This window comes from Capricornis sumatraensis, chromosome 3 (assembly GCF_032405125.1).
Source record: "Capricornis sumatraensis isolate serow.1 chromosome 3, serow.2, whole genome shotgun sequence".
NCBI lineage: Eukaryota > Metazoa > Chordata > Mammalia > Artiodactyla > Bovidae > Capricornis > Capricornis sumatraensis.
Window position 1 is genome coordinate 165,368,132 of NC_091071.1, and position 19,212 is coordinate 165,387,343.

Sequence of the window (19,212 nt, forward strand, 5' to 3'; positions counted from 1 at the left end):
AAAGTGGTCTTCCCTAATGGCCCAGCAGTGAAGAAGCCATCTGCCAATGCAGGGGACCTGGGTTCGATCCCTCGTCTGGGAAGATTCCACATGCCATGGGGCAACTAAGCGCCTGAGCCCCAGCTACTGAAGCCCACCTGTGCTCCACAGCAAGAGAAGCCACCGCAATGAGAGGCCCACGCAACGCAAGGCCTCTGCAACTAGAGAGTAGCCCCAGCTCTCTGCAACTAGAGAAAGCTCAAGTGTAGCAACAAAGACTCAGCTCATCCAAAAATAAAATAAATAAATAAAATATTTTTAAAAAAGAAAGGAGCAAGAAGACTTCATTTATGATAATGGGGAAGAAGGCAGAGAGTGTGGGTTCCTATTCTGGACGTAGTGCTATAATTATGAGAAAAGCTGCTCTGAACATTCAAGTACAATTTTTTTGTGTGAATATATGTCTTTATGTCTCTTGAGTATGTACGTAGGTTTCGCAAAATACCTGGACCATTTTACATTCCCACCAGCAGTACCTGAAGGTTCCAATGTCTCTATGACCTCAATTATCTTATTATACATTTTATCTGAATTCTTCTACTGACCGATGATGATGAGTATCTTCATATGCTTGTTGGCCATCTATGTACCTGCTATTCAGGCTTCTCAGATGGCTCAGTGGTAAAGAATCTGCCTGCAAATGCAGGATACACAGGTTCAATCCCTGGGTCAGGAAGATTCCCTGGAGGAGGAAATGGCAACCCACTCCTGTATTCTTGCCTGGAGAATCCCATGGACAGAGCCTGGCGAGCTCCTCATGAGGTCACAAAGAGTTGACACTAAGCACATATACACACGCAAACCTTCATTAGAGAAACGTCTCTCTGAATCCCTTGCCTACATTTCGGTTGCCTGTTTTTACTGTTGAGTTGTTAATAGTTCTTTAGTATGTTAATAGTATGCTGGATGCTAGACCCTTATCAGTCATATGCTTGGCAAATATTTCCTCTCAGTCAGTGGGTTGGCTTTCTTGATAATGTCCTTTGAAGTACAGAAATTTTAAATTTTGATGAAGTCAAACTTATCTATCTCTTCTTTGTGCTTCTGGTGTCGTATCTAAGAAACCATTCTTAATCCAAGGTCACAAAGACTTATGCCTGTTTTCTTCTAGGAGTTATGTTGCTTTAGCACTGATCTTTAGGTCTTTGATTCATTTTGAGTTAACTTTTGCATGTGGTATAAGGTAAGAGTCCGATTTTATTTGTACATGGATACACAGTTGTCCCAGCTTTATTTGTTGAAAACACATTTTTGTCTACCTTGAATCATCTTGGTACCTTTGTTAAAAATTAGCCAACCATGTGTATTTTTATTTCTGTTTTATTTTTAGCATCTTTATTTTTGGTCTCCCAATTCTATCCCATTGAATTATTATGTCTTATGCCAGCACTATATTGTGTTGATTACTCTAGCTTTATATAATAGTAAAATTTGAAATTGAAATATGTGGTTCCTCCAATTTGTTTCTTTTCCAAGATATTTTGGCCTATTCTAGACTCCTGCATTTCCATATGAATTTTAGGATCAGCTTTTCAATTTCTGCAAAAAAAAAAAAAAGCGGCAACTTTGATTTTGAGAGAGATTGCAATGAATCTGTAGATCAGTTTGGAGAGAACTGCTATCCTAATAATATTAAGGCTTACAATCCATGAATGCGGGAAGTCTTTCCATTTATTTGTCTTAATTAATTTCTTTTATGTTACTGATTTTAAGCAGAAGAGTGACATGATCAGGCTTCCCTGGTAGCTCAGTGGTAAAGAATCTGCCTACCCACACGGGAGACACGGGTTCGATCCCTGGTCAGGGAGGATCCCACATGCCGAGCAGCAACTAAGCCCCGTGTGCCACAACCACTGAGCCGGTGCTCTAGAGCCTGGGAGCTGCAACCACTGAGCCCACGTGCTGCAACTACTGAAGCCCGTGCAAGCTAGAGTCCATGCTTCGAAACAGGAGAAGCCACTGCAAGGAGAAGCCCGCCCACCACTACTGGAGAGTGGCCCCCCACTTGCTACAACTCGAGAAAAAAAGCCCAACAGCAACAAAGACCCAGCACAGCCAAAAATAACATAAATAAGTAAAATCTACCAAGAAAAAGAAAAACAGACTGGATCTTTCCAAATCCTAAAAAAAAAGAAGAGTGATATGATCTGATTTATACTTTAGGAAGATTACTCAGTGGTGTGAAAACCCAGTCGGGGGGCAGAAATGGTGCATGGACAGGGAGAGCAGTGGCAGAGACAAGGAGGAAGCACTAGTTACAGAAACACCTATGATGTGGATCGGCAGGATTGACTCATATAGAAAGGGAGGAAGGAGCAGAGAATGACTCCCAGGTTTTTGGCTTGCGTACATTGTGATGCCACCTACTGAAATGGAAGACACAAGAAGCAGTTTGGGGGAAAAGTTGGTACATGTTCAGCATGAGGTGACTGGACACCCAGGCGGAGAGGTAAAATCCCTGGATATTTAAGTCTGATCCTCAAGGAAGCTCTCTAGTCTGGGAGAACCATCAGATAAAAGGCGAGCGAGCCCTGAGACCACATGAAATAACCAAGGGGACCCATAAAGGAAGCAGAAAGGCTACAAAAGAACACCAGCATTTAAGAGCTGAGCTGATGACCAAGTCCAAAATGAGACTGAGAAGGAATAGCCAGAGTTAGGAGGAAATCCAGGAAGGAGGTGCGTAACAAGCGTATGGAGAGCGTGACTGATAACAGCAAGCTAGGGACTGAAATGTTTCACTGGGTTCAGTGTGGTTGGCAGTCACTGGTGACCTACATGAGGGCTCTTCCAGTGGAGGGCCGAATTGCACAGCTGTGGACTGAGAAGGAGATGGGAGTCGAGAAGATGATAATTCATTCCAGAAGCTTGGAGAGGAAGGGAGAGAAAGTTAAAAAGCAGTAACTAGAAATGTAAAGGGAGCCAAGGGAACGTGTGTTTTTTTTAGGATAGAAGAGACTTGGGTATGTTTATTGGCTGATGGGAAAGACTTGGCAGAAATGAAGAGGATGAGAGATGAAGTGTGGTCCCTGTGGAGCTGGAGGAGTGACTGAGAGAAGGAATAAGGCGAGTGGATTCAGAACAGTGCTTTTCAAATTTTAACATGCATCCGAATCATGAATCTTAATTCTCCCCTCTTCTCTCCATCTTCACAGCCACCATCCTGGTCCAAAAGTCTCCTATACTTCTCATTTCTCACCTGGACAGCTGAGCTGGCCTTTAGATGCTCAACCTTGTGATATGTTTGGTGTGAAGAGGCCAGGAGGGGGTTAACTGAACAGAAGAAAGCAGAATGGGTCAGTGGCCTCTGCGAGGTCAGAGTACGAGGCCATGGGAATCAAAAGACAGATTTGCTGCAAGAGAGGCTTTTGTGGGATGCTCGAGGCTGGGATTTCAAAAGGGACCCCTCAAAACCTGAACCCGGAGAGAATGACTGGGGTCACGATGAAGGTCAAGAGAGGGTATCAGAGGGTCCTTTATGTGGATGAGCAGGACATGAGGAATGATTGCCAGACCTAGATCTTGAAACCCAAGTCCTTGACAGACAGAAGTAGGTGACACTGAGGGCAACAGAGCAAGGCGATGAGAAGGGGTGGCAGAGTAGAGCCAGGTGGCAGGAGTCGCAGAGGAGCAGAAAAATGACACAGGCACTTAGGAAAACATCCTCCAAAATGTGAACCATGGTTATCTGTGGGGGCAGAGAGGGTGATGAGTAGCTCCAATGGTTTCTTTATACTTTCCTGTTTTTCCTCTAAGTTTTCTACAATAAGCTTTTAAAAAAATCTCCAGTGGTTAGGACTCCACACATCCAGTGTGGGGAGGGCGGAGTGGGGGGCGGCTGGTGTTTGATCCCTGGTTGGGGAATTAAGATCCCACACGAACTCGGGATGGTCTAAAAATAAATGACTACATAAATAAGATGAACAGAAAGGTAAACGCTGGAAAAAAATACAAAGAATAACAAATCCCTCACTCACACCACGAAGCCTTGGTCATTGTAAACATGCTTAAGTCCCCTTCAACCACCTCCTTCTCTTAGACAAGCTTGATCACTTGGCTTTTTGGTGTGTGTGTGTGTGTGTGTGTGTGTGTGTGTGTGTGTGTGTGTACACACACAAAACTGCATAGGGTAGGGTGTGCGTGATCGTTCTACTTACAGGCGGAACTGTTCTAATAATCAGGGAGGGAACAGCCTTGCTAAGATGAAGAGGACTCACTCAGGGACTGGAAGCCTGAGCCCCTTCCCACCTGAGCAGCCCTATGGGGAGGACCCAGAGTCCGATTTGAGTGAACTAGGTCACCTGGTTGTTAAACGCTCTAGGAAGAGAGAGAATTTCTATTTGTATTTCTAGGTTTCAACCCACTCTCATATCTCTCAAGTCATTTTATCCCTCAGAAATCTGAGAAGGCTATCACTATCTCCATTTGACAGATAGGAAAACCGAGGCTTGGAGAAGAACAGTGAGCTCCCAGAGTGTCATAATGAGCTGGTGGAGCACAGGGGGCTAGTTCTCTAGTCTAGGCTTCTTCCCAGAACCCCAGAAACCTAGGCCAGTGTGCAGAAGGGTGGGGCACAGGCAAGAGACACTGGGCAACTCAGGTGAATGGACTTTGGCCACTTGGCAATAAGGAAGAGAAGTGGTGATAACCTCAGGCGGCTAAGGCTGGGCCATAGCCAGGAAACTGGGTCAGAGGAGCAAAAGGTGGGTGGTTCCCTCCTCAGAGGTCCCAGAGAGGAGGCCCACTCCCTGGAGACTATGCCCTCTCGTTCCCCACCTCACTCAGAAGCAGCCTTCAGAGTTACACAGATCTGGATTCAAGTCTCAGTTCTACCATTGATACCCACTGTGTGCTATTTGAAAAGCCACTTTACCTTTCTAGGCCTCAATGTTCTCTTTGTGAAATGGAGTAATAATATTTAACTCTCAGTATTGTTCTAAGGTTAGAAAGAGAGAACTCTCTTTTATTGGTTTGTAAGCAATAACATTTAAAACGTCTGGGTCCCCAGCCTCATTCCAGACTGCCCCAAATGGGCTCAGCATCAAGGGGACTGCCTGACACGGAGAGGGAAGCCACATACATGCACACAAGTGAGATCTGACACTGGCTTTGCAGTGACCACACGCACTCTCCAGGGCAGCCCCCGGGAGATGGACTTGGTCATCTTGCTCCGCACACAAGGCACAGGCATCAGAGGATAGCTGGTGTTAGATGCATCAAGCCAGCTCCTGCCCTCAAGGCCACTGAGCAGTGGGGTGCGGGGTGCAGACTGTGAACTGACGCTGCCTGGAGACCATAAAAGTGCCTCCCAGAGGCCTGCCCGAGGGCCGAGGGCACAGGCGGGCAGCCACAGCCCCGCCACATTAGAGAATATGAGGACAGAGACCCTCTACTCCACCACTTCCCCTGGACACTCTTGCTTGAGTCCATTTCTACATGCTGAGGATGAAACAAAGGAGGACTCGGGTCATGCTGCTACTTGGAGAGGCAGAGCAACCAGCAGCCGGGAAGAGTACAGCTGCTATTATGTGCTCTGGCTGGCTCTGCACTTTGTCTGTAAACATACTCTGGAGGGTTTGCAAAGTGCTTTCTCACCCCTTTTTTGTACTGCACCACAGCTCGGGGCTCTCCTGGTGGCTCCCATGGTAAAGAATCTGCCTGCAGTGCAGGAGACCCGCGTTTGATCCCTGGGTAGGGATGAACCCCTGGAGAAAGGAATGGCTACCCACTCCAGTACTCTTGCCTGGAAAACGCCATGGACAGAGGAGCCTGGCCAGCTGCACTCCACCAGGTCACAAAGAATCGGACATGACTGAGCGACTTTCACTTCACTTTCACGACTTTAGGGGACAAGCATTATTATCCCGGATTTTCTGAGAGGAAAGGACAGAGACCGTCTCCAACCACACCCCACAAGTCAAGTGGCTTGTTCAGTGTGGGGCACAGAGGGATCCTAGGCCGGGGCAGCAGGAAATGTGGTTTACCTGCGGTCACGCAGCAGGTCGAGGTCAGTCCCCGATTCTCTAGGTAGCTCTCTTTCATTACTCACCGTGGCCTTTCCCCACCCTATAGAAAGAAGTGGATTCCCAGCCTTTACCCAGGGGCTTTCCTGTCCATATGTCCACCCGTCAGGACAACCACGCACCAGGCCCCCATCTCACTCCCTGGCCTGGACGATCGCAACTCCTCTAGGCCTCAGTTTCCACCTGTAAAATGGGCATCCCTAGAACGAGGTGGGCTAGAGGAGTCGGTGGCCGGGCGCTGGCCGGCTCCCGAGGCCGGCGCAGGTGGGTGGGGCCAGCGCTGTGAATCAGCAGGGCGGGCCTTGGAAGGGCCGTCCAGCCGGTCCGACCGGCCCAGGATGTAAATGAGCCGCCTGGGCTCTCCCGGGGCCGGGTCGCCCGGGGGGTGACGGGAAGGGAGGCCGGCCGGGCGCCGGGAGCTCGGGGCTCCCGGCGGGAAGTGGGCGCGGCGCGGGCTCTGCAGGGCGCACGGCGGCTGCGGCCCGGGATGGAGCCCCGCTGAAGCCGCCGCGTAGACGCGGCGCCGGAGCCAAGATGTGTCTGCGCCTGGGTGAGCGCCGGGGGTGGGGGTAGGGGTAGGGGTCGGGGGACGGCCCGGGAGGCCCGACCCCGCAACCAAGTCCTCCCGCAGGGGCGGAGCACTGTAGTGGGCGCCCGGAATCCCCGCGGTCCAGGCCACCTTCTCTGCGGGTCACTTTCTGCTCTGGGCCTCAGTTTCCTCGCACTGAGCTGGCGAGAGGAGGGCTCTTGGTATCTTCCCGAGGTGGAGTCGCACCTTGCCCGCTTGCACTTTCCTTTCTTGCGGAGGAGGGACCCCCTAGATGGGAGGAAAGCAGCGCCCGCTCCCCAGAAGCCAGAGCGGAGGGAGGGGTATCCAGAGCCCAGGGAGTTCTGAGCCTGAGGCTGCCTGCCCTTGGCTCCCTTAGCCTCGCAGAGGGCTCCGGTTTCCCTACCCTCTGCTCCCCAGATCCAGACAGAGGAGTGAGACAGACGGGTCCCCTCCTCTCACTGCCTGGACACAGTGATGCTGCTCGCGGGCACAGGACAGATCTGGGGAATCCCTACTCTCTAACCGAGAGCACTTTCGAGCTTCAGTTTCCTCATCTATAAAGTGGTGAGGGTAGCACCCCCTCCTAGGACCTTCCTGAGCAGGACTGCCCCGAGACTCTGTCCAGTGCTCCAAGCACAGCCCCATGCTGGCACTCTACCTCCGATTTGACCAAGTCTTGGTCGTGGGGTCCTGTTGCTCATGAGCCCAGTTGGTGTGTCTGGGTGGCCAGGGAGGTGGGTGGACCGGGTGAAGTGGGTCAGGCTCCTGGGACAAGGCTGCCATGCCCCTTCCTGTTTGACCAGCACTTAATCTTCATGACGCCATCCAGTCCTGCGGTAGCTGTCCTGCCCGTCTTCTGCCCTCTGCTTCTCCTAGATCTGGTATAGTTTCAGAGCATCCTGCAGGCGTCTCAGAAACCTGCTAGGCCAACCCCTTCCCATTCTACCTCTGGAGAAAGAAACTGGGGCCCAGAAAGGAGAGAGGCTGGTGGGGGGTCATGAAGAGGGCCTGTGGCTGAGTAGCTCCAGCCCTCCCTGCTCCCTGGGGGCCTCCTCTTGGCATAGGGCCCCCAAGAACATCCAATTTAGGGATTCCTTCCTTCCTACCCGCACTCCCTTCCTTTTTCCTTTCTTTCTTGCTGCAAAACCCCCATATATGAAACATGATCCAATCCTCCTTTCTGCCCCCGATGGGGACATCGAGGTCTGGAAAGGGACTCAGAGGCTCCACAAGGAGCAGCTAAAGGAAGAAGAGGTGCTTGTTTAGTTCTAGGGCCCAGGCCAGTCTTTCGGTCTTGCTGAGCTGGCTAGAGTGAAGGGGCTGGTGGGTCCAGGGGCCATCATATGCAGAGCCAGGTACCACAGGGCACATTCCAGCTATCTGGAACAGCCGGGAGGAGGACTCCTTGGTCCTGGGAGGTGTGCAGATGGGAGCTGAGCAGCCACCTGTGGACACTCAGATAGGATTTGCATGCAATGTTCTTTTGACCCCAGCCTCCCCATCTTGCTGTGTCCCTGCCCAGTGCCCCTGCACCCAGGGTATGCCCTCCTTTCCTGTCTGTCTTCTCATGGGGACCCTCTTTCCCCACTGGGAAACAAGGGTTATTCTTCCCATTCTGCAGATGGGGAAATGGAGACTCAGAAGGTTGAGTGAGCTGAGTCCCTACTGTGTGCTAGGTCCTATCCATCAAACTGAGTCCTGCATAGTACCTGATCCCTGCCCAGTGAACTGGGGGCTCCCTGGTGTTTAGACCAGGGACCATCAAGCTATCTATGGTGCCTCAGGGCCTGGCATGGAACAGGCACTCAGTGAACACTGATGTAACAAATATATGGGATGAAAAAAATCAGGGGATACAAAGCTTAGAGGATTGTAAGTCTAGAGCTAGAGACCTGGGTTCAAATCCTGACTGTGCCACTCATGACCCTGAACACTAACAAAGACTATTACTCCTTATTATTAAGTACCACCTGTATGCTTTTCCAACCTTAGAGATCCAAGGACTCCCATGAAAGTAACGTGAACCCCCTTCCCTGATAAGGAAACTGAGACTCAGAGAAGACAAGCTACTGGCCCTGAATCATCCAGAAATAGATTTAGAACCTAATGCCCATCACTCCTGCCGGGGCCTCAGTTTCCTCCTCTGCCCAGCGGAATGAGTCCCACCCATGGCCCTGATGTGGCTGTCCCTCCCAGGTGGCCTGAGCGTGGGTGACTTCCGGAAGGTACTGATGAAGACGGGGCTGGTGCTGGTCGTGCTGGGCCACGTGAGCTTCATCGCAGCCGCTCTCCTCCACGGCACCGTGCTGCGCTACGTGGCTGCCCCCAGTGACGCTGTGGCTCTGCAGTACTGCGTGGTCGACATCCTCTCTGTCACTTCTGCCATCGTGGTATGGCCAGGCTGGGAGGAGGGCTGGCAGGGTCTTTGATGAGTCCCCACCCACAACCTAGGGTAGGCAGGCAGAGCCCTGAGCACTCACTCCTATTCCACCACTACCAACCAGACCAGTCACTCAAGCTCTCTTTGCCTCAGCTTCCTCATCTATAAAATGGGGATGGTAATTGCAATAGGGAAATAGTCAAGGCACTGTTGGACAGAAGGAAGGAGCATCAGCTCAGCTTGGGAGTATTCACAGAGGTGGAGGCCCCTGAGGTGGGTCTTGATGGATGAATAGGAATTCAAAGATGATATGCTACAGTGACCATAACACGGATAGGAAGCCTGCTGGGGCCAGCAGGTAGGAAAGGAAACTGGGATGGCATTTCAAGTATAGAGGATGGCAGATGCAAGGTGTGGAGGTGGGAATGGATACGGTCTCCTCTGGAGACACTGAAAAAGCCAATTTGGCAGGAGCTTTAGCATTAGGCCTGGACTATCATAAAATGGGCTTCCCTGGTGGCTCAGACAGTAAAGAATCTGCCTGCAATGCAGGAGACCTGAGTTCGATCCCTGGGTTGGGAAAATACCCTGAAGAAGAGAATAGCTACCACTCCATAATGAAGCAAAAATGAAAGTGTTAGTCTCGTCAGTAGTGTCCGACTCTTTGTGACCCTGCAGATTGTAGCCTGACAGGTCCTCTGTCCATGGGATTCTCCAGGCAAGCATACTGGAGTGGGTTGCCATTCCCTTCTCCAGGGGATCTTCCCAACCCAGGGATTGAACCCAGGTCTCCGGAACTGCAGACAGATTCTGCAGGCATAGCCAACAGGGAAGCCCCGGACTATAATACGGGCTCAATAAACAGAAGCCATGGTTATGACCGGATGTCAGTACCTGGTTGATGAATATAAGAATGAAGGGGTCTGGTATTCTCAAGTTCACAAAACCCTTTCCCAGCTGTCAGCAGCCTTTGGGGAACATTCTCACATCAGTGTCTGAGTTCCATCCCTGGCACCTCCTGGCTGCGGGACTTCTTTCTCCCTCTAAGCCAGCTCCCTCCCCTGCAAAGTGAAGCTCAGACAGCTTGCTGGCCCCAAGCCTTGGATAAGCGAGGATCAGAGGCCCCAGCAAGTAGAGGAGCCTCTGTCAGTGGGATAGAGCTAGGCTGTGCACATAAGCGTAGTGTTGTTATTGTACTTTGTTCCTCTGACCAGCCTTGTGAGAAGGCAGAAGCCCAGGGCTGAAGGTCCACCGGAGATGGGCTCTGGGGTGGACCACTTCAGCTGTGCTCGTATTTCCTCAAGTAATGCCCACAGCTCCCTGCAAGACAGGGCTGCTCTTATCCTCAACTTTACAGATGAGGAAACTGAGACTCAGGGATTCACTCAACCTCCTGCGGATACAAAGAAGCCACCCTAGTTGTGAAACAGTGTGACCGACGGCCAAAGTCAGTGTCATTCTGACTGTCAAATGAGCTCATTGTGCTGAGCAGGCTTAGTTCGCCCAGAGTCTGAGGCACTTACTTGTGTCTGCACAGCAAATTATAGGCATTACTGGGCCCTCCAGAGTCTAAGCGGCCTCATGTGGGTCCAGCCCTGGCCTGATCAAGTGAGGGGACTGAAGGAGGAAGTCTGGCTGAGTGGAGCCCAAAAGATCCAGAAGGCAGCTGGTGGGCTTAATAGTGGAGCCGCCCTGCCTATTGGGACCAGGGCTGTTTAGGGAGGCCTGCAGGAGGAAGAACCCAAGCAGGTGAAGAGGCGCCGAAGGGCGTTCCTGAGAAGGCGCTGTGTAGCTGGCATCGAGGCCAGGCCCTGCGTGGGTGTCCACATCCAGGGTGATGAGGGAAGAGCCTGGCCCAGGGTGGAGTTGAGAACCTGATGGGACAGGGCCAGGTCACTGAGAGCCTGGGAGCGTTCAGCGTACTCCTAGGGATTTGGAATTCTCCATAAAGTGTCCTAGTCTATTTTAAAGTAACAGTGTTGTTGTTTTTTTTAGTTCCTTGCGAGTTGAGTTACTTAGTTTCTTCCAAAACCTTTTCCACTCCAGGGAGACATGTCATGTATATCCTGTGACATGGCTCTACGACCCTTGGGATATGGAGGTTTGAGAAACATAGCTGTAGGCAGTGGGGAGTCAGGGAAGGTTGTAGGCAGGGAGTGACTGTGTTTTAGAAGCGTCACTTCGGGGCTGGAGCAGGAAGAGACAGCGCCCCTGAACAGATGAAGTGAGATCAAAGCTAAGCAGGGGGTAAGGGTTTGAAGGGCTAGAGTGGGCGATGATGGACTCTTTATTGGAGAGCAGCCGGCCCCCTGCTCATTCTCCCCCAGAGAGGGGCGGGAGCAGAGCTGACCTGAGTCTCCCCCGCAGGTCATCACCTCAGGCATTGCAGTCATTGTGCTGTCACGCTACCTCCCCAGCATCCCCCTGGTACGTGGTGCCTCCTGGGATGGCTCTGCGGGGGCTGGGACAGCAGCTACCTCTAAGGGTCTGGCCTGCTTGGAGGGCTTAACCCCACGGGGGCTAGAGCTGCCCAGGGGGCCAGGCCTGATGTCCACTGACCAGTGGTCTTCTCCATCTAGCGCTGGACAGTGTTTAGCTTGAGTGTGGCCTGTGCCCTTCTCTCTCTGACCTGTGCTCTCGGCCTCTTGGCTTCGATCGCCGTGACCTTTGCCACCCAGGGCCGGGCACTGCTGGCTGCCTGCACTTTTGGGGGCCCCGAACGCCTGGCACTGGCACCCGACTGTCCCTTCGACCCTACACGCATTTATGTAAGTGCTTAGGCCTGGGCTGGGGGAAGGGAAGGGGGCAACCAGGGGCTCATCAGAGGTGGGAAGGGTCCCTGGAGTCCCGCCCTTCACTCCCCAACCCCAGGTGACCATCTCTGCCCCCCCCCCCCCCGCAGAGCTCCAGCCTGTGTCTCTGGGGCATCTCGTTACTGTTCTGTGTGGCAGAGAGTGTGTTTGCTGTCCGCAGCGCCCAGCTCGCCCACCAGGTGCTGGAATTGAGGCCCTGGTTGGGGAAAAGCAGCCATCGCATGGTAAGGCACGCTACCCAGCGCTCCCCCCAAGCCCTAAAAATCCCCCCATATCCCTTGGGAGCCCCTGCTGGGGGCTCAGGCTGATCTGCCCCCACCACTCTGTAAAGGGCCCCTACCTTGAAAACTGGGGCAACAGTCTTCTCCCCCAGGACAAACGGGAGAACACAGAGGCTCGGAGAACTCAGCTCTCCCAGGTAAGTCACACAGCTGACACTTGGCTCTCCTAAGCCCCAGGATGAGTCTTGAGCAGGAGGAGAGGTATCTGGACTGGAACTGGGGGCACTGCAGGCATTTGGCCTCGCTCTTGCATAGTAGAGAGTAATGGTATCCTTTCACCCCAAAGATCCTCCCAGGCCTCCCCTCCTCCCACTTCTTGGATGTCCCAGTGGGCCTGGCAGCCTCTGGTGTCTCCACAGATGCAGGAGAGTCCAGAGCCCGTGGAGGACCCTGACCTGCCAAGCCGCGCTAGCTCCGGCCCCATGACCCTCTGACAGCTGATGCCTCATCCAGGCCCCGTAGCCACTGGGGCCCTGCAACCAAGTCCACACTGCGATCAGGCCAGTATTCCTGGAGCCAGCCAAGAGGGCTCAATGGCCACTCCAGGACCTGGGGGAGGTTTTCACCCCTCTCCTCCGGCCACCCAGCCCGCTGCACTGAAAGGAGACTTTATTCTGAAGTCATTAAAAAGAACAGAGATGCTCCATGTGGGTGCATGCAGCGGGGGAGGGTACGGCCGGGGGGGGTCTGTTCTTTTCCATACAGGACGCTTTGAGGTGGGGGGGGGGCCTCCAGTTGTGTCTGCCTGTCTGTCTGTGGGTCTGTGTGTGTATCTGAGGGATACAAAGAGGGGTCCGTGGGTCTGTGTTCATCACAATGCCAAAACGCAGGCGTGGGATCCTGGGCCTCACAGCTGGAGGGCTGGAAACCGGAGGTTTCCCTCTTGCACCTGCTCCAGGCCAGCAAGGGCAGGAGCAGGCGGGGTTAAGGCCCTCCTGCCAGGAAGGATGGCTCAAAGATGGTTTCTCCTCAAGCCTCTAGGCCTCTAGGCCTCTGGAATCCTTCTCTCCCCTCCAAATAAAAAGACAAGCTCCTTACCTGGGTGTGATTCCCAGCTCCACCAAGGCTGAGATCTACAAGGGTGGGGGTGGAGGTGGGGGAGCTTGCCCCATGGTTGGGGGAGGGAAGTCTGGCCTCATGGCTGGGGGGTGGGGGATACAGGGGAGGGGAGAGTGGCTTAAGTCCGCATATCTAGGTAAGGGAGGGCTGACTCTGAGGGGCAGACCAGGCCAGAACCCTTGTCTCAATCATTGCGTAAGGCTGATAATTGCCTCTTGGATGGATGGGGTGGGGCAGTGGGGAGAGGGTGCTAACCACTTGCTGGCTTGGGCCTTGGGGGGACAGCAGGTTCCATTCCCTATAGGCTTCCCCCACTAAGAGGCAGACCCTGGGGGTGGCCATCTGCCCCCCAGCCTGGATAGACACAAGGGCGAGGAAGCTGAGAGCCGGGAGAGGGTCAGTGAAGGCAGGGAGGGGAAACCTGGCTCCTCTCGCTCAGAACTGGGAGGCGCTGCTGGGGTCGCACTGCAGCAGACGCACGATGGACGGGTCGCTTTTGGCCCCGCGGATGAACTCCTCCAGGGACAGCTTGCCTGCGGGGCGAGGAGGGGGGCAATGATGGGGGGAGAAGGCAACAGCAGCTAGGGGTGGCCGAGCAGAGCTGCGGCATAGGAAGGGGGAGTGGTGCCCGCCGCGCCCGCCCCTGCCTCCTCACCGTCGTTGTTTGTGTCCATTTGGCGGAAGATTTTCTCGGTCCTCTTTTCCGGGGTCGACTCGTCCTCCGGCATCTTCATTACGGACGAAACCATCTTGTAAATGGCCTGGGGGGCGGGTGGGGAAGGCAGAGCGTGAGGGGAGTCTGCTTGAGCCCTCCACCCCCAACTATATCCAAAAACGCCCGTAGGTGCGCTGACGATCACCGCTCCGAACGAAGTGAGACGAAGAGGGGCCGGCGGAGGCGTGGGGAGCTGGGGAGTTCTGGAAGGAGTGACCGGGAAGGCTTCCCGGAAGAGGGGGCTATTGGAGCGGTCGGTCCCTGACCAAGTTCCTCTGGAGCGTTCGGTGGGAAACGAATTGCTGGCAGAGGAATGTTCATGCACAAAGGCCTCGCAGAGGGAAGCTCTGAGTGGGCACTGGGGCTGGCTGAAAGCAGGGGGTCAGGAGAGATGTTGGAGGACATCGGGGCCCAGATGGCGAAGGGTCCGGGACTCCCAACTAAGGAGTTTGTGCCAGACGCCGAAGGTTCCCAGTTAAGCACCAGGTTAGAAGAGCCGCTTCTCAGAAACCGGGACTCCGAGTGGCCAGCCCTCGATGGTCGACAGGGAGCGCTGGGCAGGAGTGGGTGGCATTGGACTGCGACGCCACTGTGGCCGGCAGGGGGCGCAGGGCCGCCCTAAGGGCTGGAGGGCGGGAAGCAGCTAGGTCCACAGGGGGCGGGGCATGTTATGCAAATAAACGCACGGATCATCAGTCGGAGGCGGGGACCGCCTGGGCTGTGGCTGGGCGGAGGACCGCAGCCGCCAGGTGCAGGAGCTACGGAGGCGACTGGAAGGGGAGGGGTTTGCGCTAAATGTACACAGAGCACGTAGGACTTGGCCTGTGGGCTGGGTCCCGCAGTCCTGGAGCTCAGGGACCCAGATTGGTCACCTCAGTCTGCCAGCTTGTTGCTACTGACACCTCCTCCGAGAAGCCTTCCTTCTTCTCCCAGACCATAAACTTCCCTAGCTTCAGATCCAGCTTTGGCCTCCGCTGTGGTCTCTTCCGGCCTCTCTCGGGTCTGTTCCCAGGGCCACCTCTGAGAGCTCTTTCCAAACACAGATCTCCACTGCCACGTCCCCAGCCCAGGGCCGCCCCCTCGTTCCCGTGATACACAGGCCTCCCTCCAGGCCTGCCGTGCACCCAGCTCCTTCTGGATGCTGCCCCACGCTCCTTCTGCTGCCTCCCACTCCTCCTTGGGGCTCAGCTTACATGGTGCTTTCTTAGGGAGGCCTTCTCTGATGCAGGCTGGGTCAGGGCCCATATGCTGCCCTAGCGCTTCCATTGGGGACCCCTCTCCAGAAGTAATTTTATGCCTTTGCTCCTTGCCCCCAGCATACAGATAAGAACAAAGTACCCAGACCTGCTGAATTTAGCAGGGTGCCTGGCATCTGGCAGGGACTCCCCTCTTTAAAAGACACTGGCACCTCCCACTGCCCTGTTATCAAGTCCAAACATTTGTCCCTTGGCATTCAAGGCACTTCACACTCTGGTCCCTGCTCTCCACCATCCGGCTTCCCCTAGTAGATGATTTTGCCATATCCAAATACCCCTCCACCTTTCAGGTTTTATAGCCTCTGCCTGGAACAATAATACTAGCTACCATATACAGACACCTGCTATGTGCAAGGTACTTTTACATACATTATTCTCACCCTTGCAATAGCCCTGAAAAGCAGGTACTGAGATCCCCATTTTCCAGACAAGAAATTGAGGCTCAGAAAGGAAACTGACAGCAGAGACCAGATTAGAACCCTCTCCCTCTTAGTCATTGGATAGATGGTTTTGGAGTGCTAACGACCCCTCCAAACAGGGTGTCTGAAGTAAGGTTGACCAGGAATAGCATCTTGGTTCCACTAATCACTTGCTCTGTAGCCTTGGACAAGTATATAACCTCAGTTTCCTCATCTGTAAAACAGGGAGTAATCATATCTCCCTCATTTGTACCATCCAGAGTATTAAATGAGATAATATATATAGTTGGCTACAGTAAGTGGTCAGTAAACAGCAGCTTATACTATAATCATTACTCATCCACCGCATCCTCAGGTCTTCCCTGCCCTTCACTCCCCTGGACTCTCATATGTCACCTTCGTACCCCTGTCACTGAGCTGGTCAGTGTGGCCTGCACAGTTGTCTCTCCCAGCAGAACGGGAGCTCCAAGAGACTGAGGCAAGGTCTCTTCCCCTCTAGTATGCCCACCACCTGGCTCAGGGCTGGGTCCTGAGAAGGACTGAGTGAGTAACTTAGAGAGTGACTGCTCCCCTGTGACTGGCCTTCTCCTGGGCTTCCTAATTAATTGTCTGGAATTACTGCTCACTCATTGTTTCACTGGAGCCAACCTGTAATTAATCAGTCACTAGGGTTTGCAGAGTTCTGTCTGCACTGGCTGTCTGGGGCCCCTGGGCTGCTGTAAAAGAAACCAGGGTCTGTCTAAATAGCAGAGGCCAGTCTGGAAGGGATCCTGAGGATGTCCAGAGAATGGTGCTGGCTTGACCAATGCCCTGGGCTTGGAGCTTCCAGCAAGGCTGACATTTACCAGTGTACACCAGTGCAGCCACACTCTGTGGCCAAACATGGACATTCATGTGGATTGGTTGGTATTGAGCTGCTACCCAGTCCCTGAGAGATTGTCCATCACCCTGGCTACCCCACCCCTTCCACCAGGACCCCGAGAACTCCCCATTGTTCATCAGCTAGAGAGTTATTGCCTGGCCCAGGGGAGTTACTTACAATCATTAAGGCTTTTCCCTAGTAATAGACATCGGGAAGACACCACATCCCAAGGTAGCCCATCCTATTCTAGCTGGAGACAGCAGACCCAGAAGCCAAAGTCAAGAGTCCAATAGAGGCTGGACGAGTTGGGAGGGGGGCAGTTAGCAGTGCTGAGGGACCAGAAGGGAAGGGATTCAGAGAGACAGAAGGAAAAGGAACAAGAGCCTGTACAAAGTAGCGCATTCTGAGGATGTCAGAAAGGCCATTCCGGCTGGAGTGGAGAGTGTGCAGAAGAGAAGACACCAACTGACAATTACTAACGTTTACTGAGAGCCAAATATCTGCCGGGCCCTCTGCTAGCGTTCCCACCTTGCTTTATACCCACAATAGCCTTGGGAGTAGGGGTTAACACCCTCACTTTACAGGTGAAGAAACAGAGGTTCATAAAGTGAACAAGGAATTGACTAGGTAATAGAACCAGATCTCTGATGGACCTCAACGTCCTGAGGGGATGGGCACTCTAGAAGACTTTTGACATAAAGCTAACATGCTATACTTAAATTTGTACTAAGATAGGACATTCCTGCTGCTGCTGCTGCTGCTGCTAAGTCACATCAGTCGTGTCCGACTCTGTGTGACCTCAGAGATGGCAGCCCACCAGGCTCCTCTGTCCCTGGGATTCTCCAGGCAAGAACACTGGAATGGGTTGCCATTTCCTCCTCCAATGCATGAAAATGAAAAGTGAAAGTGAAGTCGCTCAGTTATGTCTGACTCTTAGCGACCCCATGGACTGCAGCCTACCAGGCTCCTCCGTCCATGGGATTTTCTAGGCAAGAGTACTGGAGTAGGGTGCCATTGCCTTCTCCTAGGACATTCCTAACAGGTCCTTAAGTCGCCCTGTGAGATATGCCTAGCCATCCCCATTTAAAGAGGCAGCTCTGAGTGTTGGCCAACTTGAACCTGACTCCACTTATATGCTGTGTGATGTTAGGCAAGCCACTTCACCTCTCTGAGCCTCATGGGGTTGTTGTAAAGATGTACTGAGCTTATGAGTATAAGGATTTCACTCAGTACTAGACTCTTAGTGGGCTCTCAATCAATTAGTTGGAAGATGGCTGGGTATCCAGATGGAATGTGGGCGACCGAGCCAGGTGGCCCATTCACAGTCTGTGTGATCTCAAGCAAATGTCTTTACCTCTCTGAGCATCCGTTTCCTCCTGAGTAAGTTGGGATCAATGAAACACAACTGGCCTGTACTCTGCAGAAATGTCAAGTCTTGAAAGACAAAGGAAGGCTGAGGAACTCTTACAGATTAAAGTGGCCTAAAGAGATAGGATGACTAAATGCAATGTGTGATCTTGGGGCAGAGGAAAAAAATGCTATAAAGAACATTATTGAGATAGCTGGCAGAATTCAATGTGGTCTGTAAGTTAGATAATAACATTGTTTCTATGTTAAACATCCTGACTTTGATAATCATATTATGGGTTATGTAAGAGAATGTCCTTGTTCTTAGGAAATCTATCCTGATGTATTCAGGGGTAGAGGGTCATGTTTAGAACAACAGAACATCTCTCTCTCTCTCTCTCTCTCTCTCTCACACACACACACACACACACACACACACACACACACACACATACTGATGAAGCACATGTGATAAAATGTTCATTGGTGAAGTTGGATAAAGGGTAAAATTTTCCCAACTTTTCTTTAAATCGGAAATTACTTCCTATTAAAGACTTTAAAAAATAGGCTATAAGAAGAGCACCTGCCACTAGCCTACCCACAAGGACTGTCGGGAGGGTAAAGAGGGCTGGCGGGTGCAAGCTGCTGGGACCTGCGCCTGGCATTCTGAGGGGTCCAGGGACCCACCTGCACGATCTCCAGCATCTCCTCGCGGCTGATGTAGCCGTTGCCGTCCAAGTCATACATGCTGAAGGCCCACATGAGCTTCTGCTCCAGGCGGCCCCGCGAGGTCACGCTCAGCGCGATGATGAACTCCCGGAAGTCGATGGTGCCGTCGCTGTTGGTGTCGAAGGTGCGGAAGACATGCTCCGCGAACTTGGAGGCGTCACCGTAGGGGAAGAAGTTGGCATAGATCTTCTTGAACTCGTCCACGTTGAGGATGCCCGTGGGGCAGTCCTTGAGGAAGCCCTTGTACCACTCCTGCAGCTCCAGCTCGGAGAACTCTGTGTTCTCCCGCAGGTCCTGCAGCATCTCTGGCCGTAGCTTGCTGTTTTGCTTGCCCATAGCCACCGAGCCAAGTCCCACCTGGGTCCCCCAGGGGGGTAAAAGGACAAAGAGGAGCAGTCAGGCCCTCCTGGCCCTTTGACAACACTCCAAGAAAATCCCGAGCCACCCCAGGCTCTCCTTTGACCCGGTGAGAGACAGAGGAGCTGACCCAAGATTGCACAGCCTGCCAAGCACCCCACCACTCTGTCAGCCCCACACCATTTCCCCAGACCTTCTACTTCCGCAGGGAACAGACCCGGAGAGAGAGGAAGAGAAGGGGCTCACCTTTACTGAAGCCCTTCTCAGTGCCAGCTACCAAGCCTTCCCAGGAGTACACCACTTCGCCCTCACAAAGTGAAGCCTAGCGATTAGCCCATTTTACAGATGAAACGGTAGGCTCAAGGAAGTGAGGTGACCTGGT

At 52.9% G+C, this 19,212-nt stretch overlaps 2 protein-coding genes across 6 annotated transcripts; one reads left to right on the forward strand and one right to left on the reverse strand.

The window, feature by feature from the left end:
• The first annotated feature begins 6,596 nt into the window (after nt 1-6,596).
• TMEM54 (transmembrane protein 54) lies at nt 6,597-12,520 on the forward strand. Of its 5 annotated transcripts, none has more exons than XM_068969302.1 (6): nt 6,597-6,612; nt 8,809-9,002; nt 11,360-11,419; nt 11,572-11,760; nt 11,895-12,059; nt 12,416-12,520. In XM_068969302.1, the coding sequence occupies exons 1-6, from the start codon at nt 6,597-6,599 to the stop codon at nt 12,518-12,520; spliced, it is 729 nt and encodes a 242-aa protein (XP_068825403.1). The 5 variants fall into 5 exon arrangements, with proteins under 5 accessions (XP_068825403.1, XP_068825404.1, XP_068825406.1 ...); XM_068969303.1 differs by having other exon boundaries at nt 11,895-12,029; nt 12,446-12,520; XM_068969305.1 differs by having other exon boundaries at nt 11,671-11,760; nt 11,895-12,029; nt 12,446-12,520.
• A 1,060-nt stretch (nt 12,521-13,580) lies between these two features.
• HPCA (hippocalcin) lies at nt 13,581-18,809 on the reverse strand. The gene is made up of 3 exons (XM_068968834.1): nt 18,432-18,809; nt 13,801-13,906; nt 13,581-13,678 (listed from the first exon to the last, which is right to left on the reverse strand). The coding sequence occupies exons 1-3, from the start codon at nt 18,807-18,809 to the stop codon at nt 13,581-13,583; spliced, it is 582 nt and encodes a 193-aa protein (XP_068824935.1).
• Nucleotides 18,810-19,212: the final 403 nt, after the last annotated feature.

Excerpts from the sequence above, each read along its gene's own strand:
- TMEM54 (XM_068969302.1), top strand. Across the intron at positions 9,003-11,359 it reads CTGTCACTTCTGCCATCGTG|GTCATCACCTCAGGCATTGC; the intron begins GTATGGCCAGGC and ends TCTCCCCCGCAG. Across the intron at positions 12,060-12,415 it reads CTACCCAGCGCTCCCCCCAA|TGGGCCTGGCAGCCTCTGGT; the intron begins GCCCTAAAAATC and ends TGGATGTCCCAG.
- HPCA (XM_068968834.1), bottom strand. The coding sequence starts at position 18,809 with ATGGGCAAGCAAAACAGCAAGCTACGGCCAGAGATGCTGCAGGACCTG. Across the intron at positions 13,907-18,431 it reads AGATGCTGGAGATCGTGCAG|GCCATTTACAAGATGGTTTC; the intron begins GTGGGTCCCTGG and ends CCCGCCCCCCAG. Across the intron at positions 13,679-13,800 it reads AATGGACACAAACAACGACG|GCAAGCTGTCCCTGGAGGAG; the intron begins GTGAGGAGGCAG and ends CTCGCCCCGCAG.